The 15254-nt window shown below is 42.3% G+C and overlaps 1 protein-coding gene across 4 annotated transcripts in view; it reads left to right on the top strand.

Moving 5' to 3' along the window:
* The window catches only part of ip6k1 (inositol hexakisphosphate kinase 1), a 94016-nt gene that overhangs the window by 57746 nt on the left and 21016 nt on the right, over positions 1 to 15254 (top strand). For all 4 annotated transcript variants that reach the window (XM_078543858.1, XM_078543860.1, XM_078543857.1 and 1 more), the window contains one exon: positions 3729 to 3933. In XM_078543858.1, coding sequence (XP_078399984.1) covers positions 3729 to 3933 — 205 coding nt within the window. The remainder of the gene's footprint in view (positions 1 to 3728; positions 3934 to 15254) is intronic.

Below are 15254 nucleotides of genomic sequence, written 5' to 3'. Positions count from 1 at the left end.
CCCCCTGAGAGGGCAAGTGAATCAGGGTGTACCCCCCCTGAGAGTGCAAGTGAATCAGGGTGTACCCCACCTGAGAGTGCAAGTGAATCAGGAATATACCTGCCATGAGAGCGCACATTATACAGATTTGCTGATGACCTCCGGCTTCATCTCACCACCACCTCTTCTGACCCAGCACCACTGCATCTAAGTTATTGGCCTGCTTGTCTGACATCCAGTACTGGATGAATAGAAATTTCCTCCCTCTAAATATTGAGAAGACCTAAGCTATTGGCTTCTGTCCCTGCTACAAACCCCAATCCCCAGCCACCCAACGCCGCTCCATAGCAACTGTCTGACGCTGAACTATACTGCTGGTGCCCTAGGTTCCCTCTTTGACCCCGAGATGAGCTTTCAGCCACATATCTGCACCATCACTAAAGCTGCTTGTTTCCACATCTGTAATATCACGACTTCACCCTGCCTTAGCTTTTCCGCTGCAGAACCCCTCATCCATGCCTATGTTACCTCTGGGCTTGACTATTCCAACACTTTCCTGGCTGGCCGCCTGCATTCTACACTCTAAACTTGAAATCATCCAAAACTGTGTTGCCCATGACCTAATTTACATGAAGACCCGTTCACCCAAAGCGCCTGTGCTCACTGACCTACATTGGCTCCTGGTTAAGCCATGCCTGGATTTAAAAATGTTCATCCTAGTTTTTAAAACCATTCATAGCTCCCCCCTATCGCTAACTTCCTCCAACCCTATAAACCGACAGAAATCCCTGCACTCTTCGAATTCTGGCCTCTTGAGCATCCCCACTTTTAATCGCATCACCATTGGCCGTACATCCCCAGCTCTGCTTGAAACAGGCTCCAATTTATCCAAAATTCTACACAGGAAATAATACCAGGCAAAACTGTTCCCAACCGTTGCAATTTCTGCAACCCTACGCCCCAGGTCCTGCAGTCATCCAGTTCCAGTCCCCCATTGGTGGCAGAACCTGCAGCCTAACTTCTACTTCTCGTTTGTTGCCCACCAATTGCCTTGTGAAGCTTCTTGGCCTGTTTAATAAGTAAAGGATGCTCTTACTATAATTTAGTTTGTCAGCTCCTGTTGAACAGTTTCCCAAAAAGCAGCCATGTGGACATTTTTTCGTTCTAATGATTTTGAGTGGCTATTATCAAATAATCCTTCTGTCAGGCTCTGGTAATGTGATGATCACAGCACTCTCAGATCATCATCTAACCAATGTTTGCTGGCAAGGATCGATTTTATTATGGTCTAGTTTGGAAAACCTTGGCAATCAGTAATGTAGAGAGTTTTATTATTTTTATTATTGGCATCCATCTGTCTCAGGAGATGATTGACTGCATCTGGGTGTATGTCACTTCTGGATTGAGCATTGTCTGTTGTGGCTGTAGAGGCTGATTTCATGAGTGGCAGCCCCTTCTACAGCTGACACGGATGAATAGCGATGGCCTGAGGTCAACTGATGCTTTTTCCACAGTCTTCCTGACTGCTCGTCTTCAGGCACTCCCGTCACCAGCAAGGACTTCCCAGGCATCGACTCCGACCCCGGTCAACTTGAGGTCTTGCTTGCTGACATCCTTGTATTGCAGTCATAGGCAATCTGTTGGCCTCGTGCAGATAGCAAGTTAGTCATTGAGCATGTCTTTGGGGGTGCAGCCATTATCCATTCAGCTCACATGACCCAGCAAACAGAGTCACTGCTAACTCATGAGGGCAAAAATGGTGCGTATCCCTGCATGCTGGTGTACTTCCATATTTGGCACTCTGTCTTTCCAGGAAATGCCCAATATTCATCTGAGGCAGCAAAGGTGGAAACTGTTCACTGTTTTTCTTGGCTTGCTTAAGTTGTCCAATGCTTTGCTATTGTAAAGGAGGGTCCTGAGAACACAAGCCTGGTACATACAGAGCTTTATATTTTTGGCTAGTTTGCTGTTGACCCACGCTCAACTTCTGAATTTTTACATGACAGCTGAGGCCTTGGCAATCCTGGTGCTGATTTTGGCATCAAGGGACAGGTTGCTGGTAATTGTTGATCCAAGGTGTGTGAAGCTGCTGACATCCTCCAGAGTGAGATGATCAATGTTGATGGAAGGTGGAGTCTCTACATCCTAGCCCATAACTTTGGTCTTCCCAAAGCTGATACTCAGTCCAAACACTCTGCAGACCTGGGAGAACCGATCTACAAGCTGTTGCAAGTGAACTTCAGTATGAGATGCCAGTGCAGCGTCATCAGCAAACAACAACCTTGCTACATACCAGGGAGTGGTCAGTGTCACAGTCTGTGCTCTGATAGCTACGAGTGATGAGGACATTGTTGAGGGTGGTACATCTGGTGATGATGAGACCTAACTGGTGTCAGTGGTCTGATCTCACATATCTCCAGGACACCTTGTTGCACAGCTTGGTTTGGAAATATCAGTTTGTCACAGAGAGTCCACGGTAGAAGCATAGTTCCACAACCTCTGTCCATTTTTGTTCATCTTGCCGATTGCCCTGTGCACGTTGGCCAAGCTGTGTAGTCGGTACCCACCCTTGTGTTGAAGTCCCCTAGAAGGTACAGTCCCTTAGTGCAGGGAATTCTGCCGATGGCAGCATCAAGTGCCACATAGAACTGATCCTTGACATCCTAGCGGAGGTGAGTGTGGGGGTATAGATGCACATGAGGTTAACTGGGCCTGTGCAGGTTGACAAGTGAAGTGTTAGAAATATCTCTGAGCCTTCACTGGGTGCTTCCATCACCGTAAGTAGAGTCTTTTACTGCGAAACCCACTCCGTGGTCACATGCTGCCTCTTGGGTTTCCCCTGCCTGAAGAACATGTAATGTTTCTCTTTAAGGAATCCACTTTGAGCCAGCCTAGTTTCTTGGGGCGCAGCAATGCCCACATTGGGCCTTGGAAGTTTTTGTCAATCACAGCTGTCTTGTGTGCATCATCAACCAGCAGAAGGTTGTTGGTAAGGGCACATGATCCTCAGATTCCACCTTGTGCTGCGAAAGACTGGTGTCTTCTTTGTTGAGCTTGTCTTGCCTGGGCAGAGATTAGCAACCCATCTGCTGAGAGAGAACTCTCTAAGCTCCAAGCACCCATTGGAACAAGCAGGCCCTGGCAGGAGAGCACCTGACTGACTAGGGGCTTCCCAGTTTGAAGCGGGCAGTAGCTATCCGATGAGACGTATGATCTGAGGTTAAAGTTCCTATGTATATTACAGTGCTTCTTGTGGATGTTGAGACATGGTAGCTTGTGAATGTGCTTTGCTCACTGGGAGGCCTCAGGAGATGAAGTGCATACAGTGGAAATCCGCACTGCTGCTTTCTCTCTTCACGGATGATTATTGACCTGAGCGTTTCCAGCATGTTTCATTTTCCTTTGGATTTCCAGCATAAGTATTTTGTGCTTTTTTTAATTAAATCAGGTTGTCATCTTATGTTTTAAATGTAGATATGCAGTTATTTTCATTTAGCTTCCCAAGGAAATTAGATTGAGAAAGTGAATTCCGATGCTGCCTTTGTTACTGCAGCAGCTGAATTCCATTTGCCAATGGAAAGATTACCTTCAAATTGGTGCTGCTACATTATAAGAGGGGATATTGTGAGTAGGCAAGAATCATTAACATTTGGACAATTCCCAAATACAAAATTGTGCCATAGAATGTGAATGGGATAATTTGTACAACTGAACTTAGCTTGTTTAAATGCTGTGTTATTTCTATCCAGGTGTTGTGTTGGTATGTTTCGAAGGAGGTCGTGATGGTTACATTAACCTGGTTGCGTACCCATATGTGGAAAGTGAAAATTTAGACCAAGATGAAGTTCAAGAAAGGGAACAACCTCGCAGGAAACATTCACGGAGAAGCCTTTACCGGTCAACTAGTGGCAGTGAGAACCTGATCCAGAAGGAAGATTCTGACAATGCGGAGAGGTAGGCAGAGTGGTTTCAGTGTGTGGGTGCATGTGCTTCATTGTGGATAGTGTTCATAACCTCATCAGGGGGTACCGTTCTAACAATGGCTTGTTTGAAAGAAACTTTCAGGGATGCTGTAATTTAGGGAGCCGGATGAATCCTGCAATTTCTTATACAGTCAGCTCCTGACTTCAGTCACGTAGCTCTGTATAGTTATCACAGGGGCTCAAGGTGGGCCAGGTGAGGTGGGGGGGAGGGGTACTATACCTGTGTTTTTCCCATGCAGTGAGCTCCTGATCTCAGTTGCATCACAGCGTGCAAATGTTATGGGGAGACCGCTATAGGAGCAATAGTTCTATTTAATAGGACCCTTTTATTTGCTCAGTGGATGCCTGATCAAATAACATACTTTTGCCTTCTGTTGGACTGCAAGAAAAGGAGACCAGCACTGAATCCAAGGAACCCACAGTTAGGCTCATGGAGCTACAAAGTGTGCCAAGGACTACAGCTGGATCTGGGCCATACTGAATATCATTGGATTATATGATGCATACCTGTTAACAATTAGTGAGTGAGGTATTGGCCTATGAGCATTCTAGCATAAAGAGTTAATCAGAATTGATCTAGGGTGAACAGTTTTCTCTTTGCAGTTGGCCTATGTTGTTCTGATAAAGCAGTTATTCAGTCCATCACAAGCGACACCAAATTATAGGCTGGAAATGCACGTTTGAAATTCATGTATGCCTGCAAACAAAACAACCTATTGACTGTACTTAAATAAAACACAAAAAATGCTGGAAATACTCAGTAGCTCTGGCAGCATCTGTGGAGAGAGACAAAGGGTTAACTTCTCAAGTCTCTGACCGTTCATCAGAGTTGTACTATGTTAATACCTGTACATTTTTTTGCGCTGTCTTAATGTTTTGATTCCATCAAAATTTGCCCGATGAAAAGAAGCAGGTTTTAAAGTCAGTTAAGACTGGGATGCAAAATGCAAATTGCATTTTATTATGATCCAGGAAACTCCCGCATTTATATTTTTACCTCACCCTAATGATTCCAAGCACATATGACAAGACAACATAACCTGCATTTATATAGAACAAAAATAAAAATAGCTGGAAAAGCTCAGCAGGTCTGACAGCATCTGTGGAGAGGAATACAGTTAACGTTTCGAGTCTGTATGACTCTTCATCATACGGACTCGAAACGTTAACTGTATTCCTCTCCGCAGATGATCTCAGACCTGCTGAGTTTTTCCAGCTATTTTTATTTTTGTTTCAGATTTCCTGCATTTATATAGCATCTTTAAAGTAGTAAAACGTCCCAAGGAGCTTCACAGGAGTTATTATCAAGCAAAACCTGACACCAAGTCATGTAAGGAGATTCTAGGATAGATGACCAATGCCTTGGTCAAACAGTTGGCTTTAAAGAGTGTTTTAAAGGAGTGGCAAAGAGATTTGTGAGGAAATTCCAGTTCTTGGGCCCTAGAAGGTTGAAGGCATGCTCATCACTGGTGAAGCAAAAAAAATCAGGGATGCGCAAGAGGCCAGAATTGGATGAACGCAGTGTTCTCAAAGAGTTTTAGGGCTGGAGGAGGTGACAGAGATAGGGAGGGGCAAAAACCATGGAGGGATTTGAACATAAGAATGAGAACTTTACATTTGATGGGCTGTTGTATCAGGAGCCAATGCAGGCCTTGTGGCAGGACAGTATGAAGGTCAGGGAGTGCTGAAGGGATGGGGTAGAAATTTGGGAGGGCAAAGTACCCCCAGAAAGGTGAAATTAAAGGAGACATGACATCAGGAGAGAAGGGTCTTGAAGTGTTAAGTAGAAAAGACGGAATTTAAAAGGTGTTCAGCGTTAAAGTTAGAAGCCCCGTGATGGGATAAGGCAAGGAGCATCAATATAGTGTTGTCCAGGTTCAGACTTGTCCAGGCAAGTGTGATGGGCGAGAGAGTCCAGAAGCTATTTGAAGGGTAGAACGTCGGACGATGCATTGCCAGAGTATTTCCGTCGAAAAGAAGACCTAGGAGATATGCAGAATCAGTTACGTGGCAAAGGGTGTGAAATTGGAGGTTACAATATGATGCAGAAGTGGTGGACAAATATGCTTCAGCCCAGGAGTGTGAATTTCTGACCAGGAGCCAGACTGTCACTGACACTGGAATCCTGTGGGACCAGTAGCACTTGCTCAGAGGCTAACAGCAGATTGGGAGAATGAGCTGTAAACTGAACAAAGTTGCTTTAAAATTTAAGCAATTGGGCAGCAGATCAGAGACAGCTGATTCTCAGGTATACTCCAGTGCTGTGTGGCCTTGACCCCCAGAGAAGTCAGAAGCCCAATTTGATTAAAGTTCCATTGCTCACGAAGGAAAACAAGGAGCAAGCACAGTAGTGGGGTGGGCATAGGCATTTTAAACTAGCAGGTAACTTAGAATCGGTTCTAAATGCACCAGGGGGATTTAAACAATGTAAGAGAGGAGTTTGGAGGAAACAAGGCAAAATATTACAGCGGATGGCCGAGGAGAGAGGTACATAATAAGGCACTCCCTAGGAGCAAGAGTGAAGGACTAGCAAAGCTGGTAATACAGCCAGTTCGTAGACATGTACAGTTTGAGTTCACTGCCCATGGGGACCATAGTGCATACCATGAATTGCTACTCCATTAATGGATTAGCAGAATACTTAATCTGAGATTATGGGTGGGCATTATAATGAATAACGACAATTTATATTTATTTAGCATTTTTAGCATAATAAAACGTCCCAACCAGGTTTCGAGCTGATGATCCTTTGTTACCTAGCCTTCAGGAGCTGGAAGTGCTGTGTCCCCCCCACCCCTGTCATTCCTTAATGCAAATGTATTGTTACAGACCATGCTAATGACTTGACATAAGCCTGTGGAAAACTTTTACCACAGATCTGAATAAATATATCAGGGCCTGTTGTGATGTTGATCTTTTGGGTTATCCGAGACAGGCCTGGTACTTTATGCCCTTTAATCAATAAGTTTACCAGTGACAGACAAACATACAATTAATTTGTTCTTTCAAAATACTTTCACTTAACACCTTTGTATTAAGGTGCCATGCATATACCATTGTACATTTTGAAAGGAGTCTTCAGAAGTACACTGTGGGAAAGTGTTACATATTATTAAACAACGGTGCCATGCCCAGTAAAGGCTTGTCAAATTCATAACTTTTTAAATATGAACTTTACTCAGAATGAAATCTTTTGGAACTGACTTTACTTTTAAAATGGACAATATGTGCTGTAAGAGATGGCCACTGAAGGACTTCTGACCTGATCTGTGAAATCAAAAACTGTCACCCTGTTTCGCAGGAACAAAAGAATACATTCCAAATTAAGAGGTATCAACTACCCATATCCCGAGGCCAACAAAAATGGTGATTGCCTTAACCCCTCTCAGGATAAGTGTCTTCAGACAATCAACCCGAGACCACCCACACGTTTGGAAAAGGGAACTGAGATGCCACATGATAGGGCAGCCATGTTAGCCTCCCTTTTAATCTTTAAGTGCTGTCTGCAGACACAGAAGAGCAGCAGAAAGGGCAGTAACATCTATGCCTTAAGAACCAGAGACTGTAAGATCATAAGGTCTCCAAGCCTGTTTCCTTTTTGGGTCCACTAATACAGCAAACTGACCTCCTGATGCCAAGACCACAAACAACTAACTTTGTTACCTGCAGGAAGTCCATCTCTTCGAGAGAATTCTGAAAGCCACTTCAACACAAATTCCAGCAGCTGAATTTACGTAATCTACATTTCAGGAGTGAACCCTCTTCTTCATCATGCCTGCAATGTGTTTTTTCCAGAATGAACCAATCATGTGAATTATGAGCTATTCTTTTGCTTATAACCTGTAAAAGTGCACTATTCTCTTAACTGTATTTTCCTCGAGTGTGTTTGTATGTATGACTGTGTGAGGGTGTTGTAGCATTAGATTTCAGAGTGAGCATGGACATAAACAATCCTCTTTATTTAAACCCATGAAAAGCTTGCTGCTGGTTATTCAAATTGTCCACATACTCAGGGGTTAAAAACACACACACACACATCTTCCTCTCAAAAGCTTAACAGTTAAGAAGGCAACAGGGATTTCAGTAGTTCTTTCTCACCCAGTCCGTACAACATGCATGTAATTACTGGCACCCTCTGTAATCTGGAGAGGGACTCACTGAGAGGCAACTCATTATTTTTAACAGTAAATGAAACACATTTCAGTGAGCGAACTGCATTCATGCTTTAGTCTGTGAATTTCATTTGTACAGAATAATTGTCATAAATGTAACTTTTAAAATCTCCCTCCAATTTCATCTTCTCTCCTAAAAAACAAATTCCAAAGGTATCAGCTCTCCTCCTGTGCCTGACGGAAATGACCATTCTTCATGTATGGAGATTGAGTGTTGTTACGCTATTTGACCACGTGCCACACTGCTGATGACTCCAATCTTGCTCTCGCGCTTGTGCACACTCACTTTCCAGCTGGGGTCATTGGGAAGCAGTCAGAGGCAGGGCCCTGGCTGATTTTTCCTTTCACCATCTCAGGAGCTAAAGCAAACTGTAGCACCCCAGTTGCTATCTGGGCTGGGATCAGGAACTTGGCACAGACTAGGAATTAAATCCACGGCTGCGTTGGTTTTTAGAATTTATTCTTTCATGGGATGTGAATGTCGCTGGCAATGGCGTCCATCCTTAATTGCCTGTTGAGGGCATTTAAGAGTCAACCACATTGCTGTGGGTCTGGAGTCACATGTAGGCCAGACCAGGTAAGGACGACAGATTTCCTTCCCTAAAAGGCATTAGTGAACCAGATGGGTTTTTATGAGCAATCAATGATGCTCACTATCACTGAGGCCAGCTTTTATTCAAGATTTTTTTTGGATTAATTTAATGAATTTAAATTTCACCAGCTGCTGTGGTGGGATTTGCAGTCGTGTCCCCAGATCATTAGCCTGGGCTGCTGGATTACTAGTTCGGTGACATTACCATTATGCCACCATCTGCCCTTGGTCTTTAAGGCTTAGTACTAAACTGAGCAAGATTCATTCTCTCTTTCACACAATGTTTACCAACCCAAGTGATTTTTGTCTATGCGTTATGCCCTTGATGTCATTACTTTGTAAAAAGGGTGTTGTGCTGAAGTCAACTCCATCATGCCTCGAACAAGAAAGCTTCTATATCATATTTAAAGTGAATGGCAAAAGAACCAAAGTTGACATGGAGAAAAATTTGTTTGCACAGTATGTGGTTGGGATCTGGAATGCACTGCCTAATACTGTTGTGGAGGCAGATTCAAACATGGATTTCAAAAGGGAATTGGATAATTATCTGAAAAGAAGAAAGTTGCAGGGCAGTTGGGATAGGGTGAGGGAGTGATGCTCGCTGGGTTGCTCCTGCAGAGAGCCGGCATGAGCATGAAGTGCTGAATGAGTGTTTCTCACCATCTTAGAATAAACAGGACAGCACATTTTAAAATTGATTTCATTTACCTTGTGAAACATGGAGGGCTTGTGCTTACTTTTCTATTGGGGAGAGAAAACATACACCAAACTGGAAATTAAAGGTCACAGACCTGAAACATTAACTCTGTTTCTCTCTCCACAGTTGCTGCCAGGCCTGCTGAGTGGTTCCAGCATTTTCTGTTTTTATTTCAGATTTCCAACATCTGCGGTGTTTTGTTTTTATACTGGCTAGAGATAGTTCTTTATTTCATGGGAAGGCAGGCAGTCATTGTTTTAGCAAATATAATCCATTCAAGTTTGCTATTCTTTCTTTGAAATATTAATGTATGTAAATCTGCTGACTTACATCAGATATTGCGAATGATTTCTAGTAACTCAATAGGGAACCAGCAAGACTGCTGTTCGCACTTTAGCTGCGTGAAAGGTAGAGATGATCAATACTCTGCCTGACCATTGAGAAAGAATCCATTTATTTTTCAACAAAGCCTGCATCAAAGAAAGATAGTTATATATTTGGATAGAAGTCCTAGGATCTTCAGTTTCATGTTGAGGTGGTGAAAAATGAGCCCGTAAATGATCATTATGTAATGTGTCTTTGCAAACTCAGTCCAAATGTTACTGGAATGAATTTCAAAGATTCAGCACTGTTGTTTCCATAGTGTGGTAAGCCAAATGCTGTACTGTGAGTATCTTCTGTGCGGGAAACTTATTGAATACATTTGACCATTTGCTGTAGAGTCGGTGATAAGGCATGTCAGTGTGCTGTTTACTTACTGTCTTCGAAAGCCTGCATAATTTTTAGTGCAGCCAATAGTAGTGGAAGGATAAATGTTAATCTGCTAGCCCAGAATGTTTCAGATTCTGGATAGATAAGTGACAAGTCTGCCGATCTAAAAACTACCTGGTTGCTGTTGACATGTTTTGAAATTGTGGAAGATACCCAATTGGAATAGTATGAGTAAAGGACTTGCAGTACAATAGAGCCTTTCATGACCTCAGGACATCTCAAAGCCAAATCAAGTACTTTACTGAAGTACAAAACCTTCGGTTTGTCCGCAAGCATGACCCAGACCTCCCTGTCGCTTGCCATTTCAACTCACCACCCTGCTCTCATGCCCACATGTCCATCCTTGGCCTGATAAAATGTTCCAGTGAGGCTCAACGCAAACTGGAGGAACAGCACCTCATCTTCCGACTAGGCACTTTACAGCCTGCCGGACTTAATATTGAATTCAACAACTTCAGATCATGAACTCTCTCCTCCATCCTCACCCCCTTTCCGATCCCCCCCTTTTCTAATTATTTATATTTTTAAAATATATTTTTCTTTTCCCACCTGTTTCCATTATTTTTAAATGTATTCCCATCCATTGTTTCATCTCCACCTTTTAGCCTATTTCGATCCCTTCCCCCCACCCCACTCCCACTAGGGCCATCTGTCACTTGCTCGTCCTGCTTTCTACCCTTAATGTCACCATTGGCACATTCCTTAGCGAATATCACCACCGTCAACACCCCTTTGTCCTTTTGTCTATAACATCTTTGGCAATCTCTTCTTTGCCTCCACCTATCACTGGCCCTCTATCCAGTTCTACCTGTCCCACCCCCTCAACCAGCTTATATTTCACCTCATTTCTATTTTTCTTCCGTTCTGATGAAGAGTCATACGGAATCAAACGTTAACTGTATTCCTCTCTGCAGATGCTGTCGGAACTGCTAAATTTTTCCAGCTATTTTTATTTTAGTTTCAGATTTCCAGCATTCGCAGTATTTTGCTTTTACTTTATTGAAGCGTAGTTACTATTGTAGGAAAAATGGCAGTCAATTTGCACACAGCAAGATCCCAAAAACAACAAAGCAATAGTAGCCAGCAACACTAAACCAAAATTGTGTGGTTGAGGGATAAATATTGGCCACTACACGGGGCCTACCAGTTATGATGTGACAGATGATGTGTGCCAGTGGACAAAATTCACAAGGGAAACTTGGCCACGCTATCAAAACGGTTTTGCAATTTGTATTTATTACGAGAAGATTTATGCGCTGAATTCAGAAGTAATGAGTCCACTAATACCTTTTGAGATTTAAAAAATTAAATTAAAACATTTTTTAAAATAATTCAAACACATAAGATTACGGTTACTTGGTATTATAACAAATCCCAAAATTCCTAATTAACCTGACTCCCAACTACACACCCTCTTTAAGGTAACAGTTCAAAATAGATCTTAAATTTAAATAAGCAATCCACAGCTTCCACTTGACAGTGAAATTCTAAAGGCTTTTAACACCACTTTAGTTACTGGAACAGCACTTCTTCGGAGCGGCTAGGGCTTATTCCAAGTCTTTGTCACATGATATCCCTTTCAAGGTTTTACGCAGCCACACCCACATAGCCTTCCATCCTTCTTTATATATGTTTCCCTCTCTTTAAAGTGTAAAATCCCATTGTTCCTCATGTCTTTGGAAATTTACTTTTCTGATAATATAAAAATCTTTCATGTCATCAATATGGCTCTTTTTCCTTTCGAGAAAAATAAATATATTAACCTTGCCCTATTTATCTTGTTAGTTCTAAACATCTTACCATCCCTTTGAAAATCAAACAACTCCCCACTTATCTTAAAAAGCAAATTTCATTCACACTTTATCTACTGACTCTAATACTCTAGCTCATTCATTAACATTTCAAATACTCTTTTTACGCCTGACTCTTCTGATAATTTCAAGCTTGCAGTCTATCTGCCTCTAATTCAATTAAATCAATCACGCAGAACTATCCACACTCACACCCATAAGCATGCAATAAGATTATGAAAAAATGATAATTTTGTGAGACCACTTACCTGCTCTTTGATTAGTGTTATATGATCTATTGCATCCGTCAAAAGAGACAGATGGGGACTCAGTCTAATATGTCACCTGGAAGATAGCACCCCTAACAGTGAAGCACACTCAGTACTGCACTGAGATGTCAAGCTGAATTATATGCTTAAGCTTCTGCAGTATTGTTCCTGTGCTACAGACTGAAAGGATGTTTCTGATTAATGTACTATTAATAACTGGATAGTCAGCATTTATTTCAAGTAAAATGGCATATGGAATGTTTCTGATACACACAGAACAGAGACCAGAATTGAATATTGCACCAGGATTTCTGCACAGCCCTAGTGTACAGTTTACTTCATTACAATTTTGTGGGAGGGTTTAGCGGGTGTTTGCAATTGTGGCCACTTGAACTTTAAGAAACAGAATGCTGTACAATTGTGAATCAGTGCTGTAAATCTGAAATAAAAGGGAAAAGTTTTAGAAATGTGCAACATTTGAAAAGATAAAATCGGTTAACATTTTAGGTGTAGGCACTTTGAGACAAGTGCCAACTGAGCTTAACTATAAGATAACAAATGATGGAAGGTGGAGAGAACAGGGGTCACAGTTAAGCGTCAGGTTTGTTAACTGCTATTGCAGAAGAATAGTTAATATGGTTAACCAGCATGGGACAGATATGGAAAAGTGCTCGGGAAAATCAATGGTCGTCTTGATAAATCAGGGAAAATACGTTCGAAAGATAACAATTTTGAGAACAAATGGTACTGAAGTGGAAGGTGGAAAGGAAGAAAAAAAATGTCCAGGTATGGGCCTAGATCAATACAAGAAGCGGGTGGTATACCCTAAAAGTCACACTTTGTGGGGAGGAGTGGTAGTGGAGAAAGCACAAGTAAAACCCTGGAAACAGGTCAGTGAACATTTGGAGAGAACAGACTGGTCAGTGTTTCAGTATGGATGCTTCAACTGAATCTCTCTGTTCACCTCACAGAAGCTGACTGATTTATATTTTCATAGTATTTGTGGAACACTCACTGTTTCAATCCTACTTGAATCAATAGCCTGATCTCTTCCTTCATTACGTAGCTAATGATGTTGGTGCTGCTTCCTCCTCCTTCTATAACCCTGAAAATCTTATTGACTGCAATTCTATTTCTACTCTTCCTTCACCCTCACATGGCCTTTGCTAATTATCTATTGCTTTTCCAGCTCTCTCTCTTTCCATCCATGGCATAGGCTTTCTACAGGCATTGTTACAACTGCACAAACTCCCACAACCATTTGGATATAGTTTGATGTCTCACATTCAGTTTCTCTCTCTCACTGAAATTACCTTCGATATCATCCAGCATTTTTAACATACTAATTTATAAAACCTGATGACCAGCTATTAGCAAATTATCAATAAATCCTTGTGATATCAGACAGGCCTATCACTGTATAACACTTGGAGGTCCAGAATTGGTGAGTACAAGTCTGTCACTGTTTAACACTGCGATACAGTACTGGTGGATGTAGGTCTGTCACTGAAATACACTACTGGTGCATACAGGTCTATCATTGCATAACACTGGGATAGAGTGCTAATGGGTACAGGTCTGTCACATTGGGATATGGTAATGGCGGGAACAAGTCAGTCACTGTATAACCCTAGGGTATTAGTGGATATAGGTCTCTCACTATGCACTGGTGTAGAGTACTGGTGGATATACTAGGATACAATACTTGTGCGTACAGACCTGTCACTGTAACATTAGGATACAGCTCTGGTGGATACAAATTTATCACTGTGAAATACTGGGTGGTACAATACTGCTGGTACAGGTCTATCACTATCCCACTGGGAAGTGCAGCACCGTTAGGTGCAGGCCTGTCTCTTTAGTTATATTGTTGGTGGATACAAGTTGTCACTATATCACTGGAGGGCCATGTTGGTGGGGTACTAGCCTGCCATATTACTGGTGATGGCAACGATGAGAATGATTTAATAGGAGACTTTTGCAGTGTCATATTGGTTTATGTAATTGCTCTACATATTCTATCATGTATGAGACCTATGTGACTTCTGCCGGCTCCCCCAATAGCAGCTCCTACACAGCTGGCTAAAACCTAGAGGTAAGACTGCTGGTGCGTGCTAAGATTGACAGCTGAGTCAATCTGTTTTCAGTGCAATATAGACATGCCTATGTGGACATTGAGTGGAGCGTAGCAGATTGAATTAAGTCTGATTCAGAGAAGCTCTCATTGAGCCACTTGTTCAGTGCATTTTAGAAAAGTGTTAGAAACTCTTGGCTGTGGTTCACTGGGAATGTCTGGAGCCCTCTTGTGGAGGAATGTCTGTGCTCTGTAGATTCCTTAATGCTGAATACAGAGCGAAACAGCTATTTGAAAGAAACTCTCAACTTGACAGTGTGATTGAGAATTTGAATTTGATAGGAGTAGCCTCCTTATTCCTAGGAGTGAGCTCACAGATGCCATTGAGAAAATCAGGTCTTCTGCTGGTGCAACAAATCCACTTTGCTCTGAATTGCTCTCAATAGCTACTCGGGGAACGGTTGAAGTGTCCATTTTATAGACCATAATTCTGACTGCTTGGCTGAATTGACACTGTAATGGGTGGGTGATTCTGATTTCTGTTAGCAGTGTGTGTTTCTGATATTGCATGTGTTTGCTTTGCTCACGTACTGTGAAGGCAATTGAAACCCAGAGTAGAAAATATGCCAGTTACCCATGCCACAGAGTACTTGTTGGTACCAGCTTGCACAATGTGTGTGAGACACAGACCTGGGGACTTGCAGTGAGTTTAAATCAGCTCATTCCTGCTGCCAGTGACACTCAGCTTAACAAGCAACAAACCATTACTGTTAATGAGGATTGTATGAAGTGGATGCAACACAGAACCTGGGGGCTGCCTATTTTCATTTTCTACCAGCTTGGTTTTCAACAGTAGCTCTCATTCACCAACACTCCCTGCTGCTGTTGTAAGCTGGGTGATTTCTAGCTCAGACGTCTTTTCTTGTT

This window comes from Cetorhinus maximus, chromosome 6, assembly GCF_964194155.1.
Source record: "Cetorhinus maximus chromosome 6, sCetMax3.hap1.1, whole genome shotgun sequence".
Lineage (NCBI taxonomy): Eukaryota > Metazoa > Chordata > Chondrichthyes > Lamniformes > Cetorhinidae > Cetorhinus > Cetorhinus maximus.
This window is presented reverse-complemented; position numbering and strand designations above follow the sequence as displayed.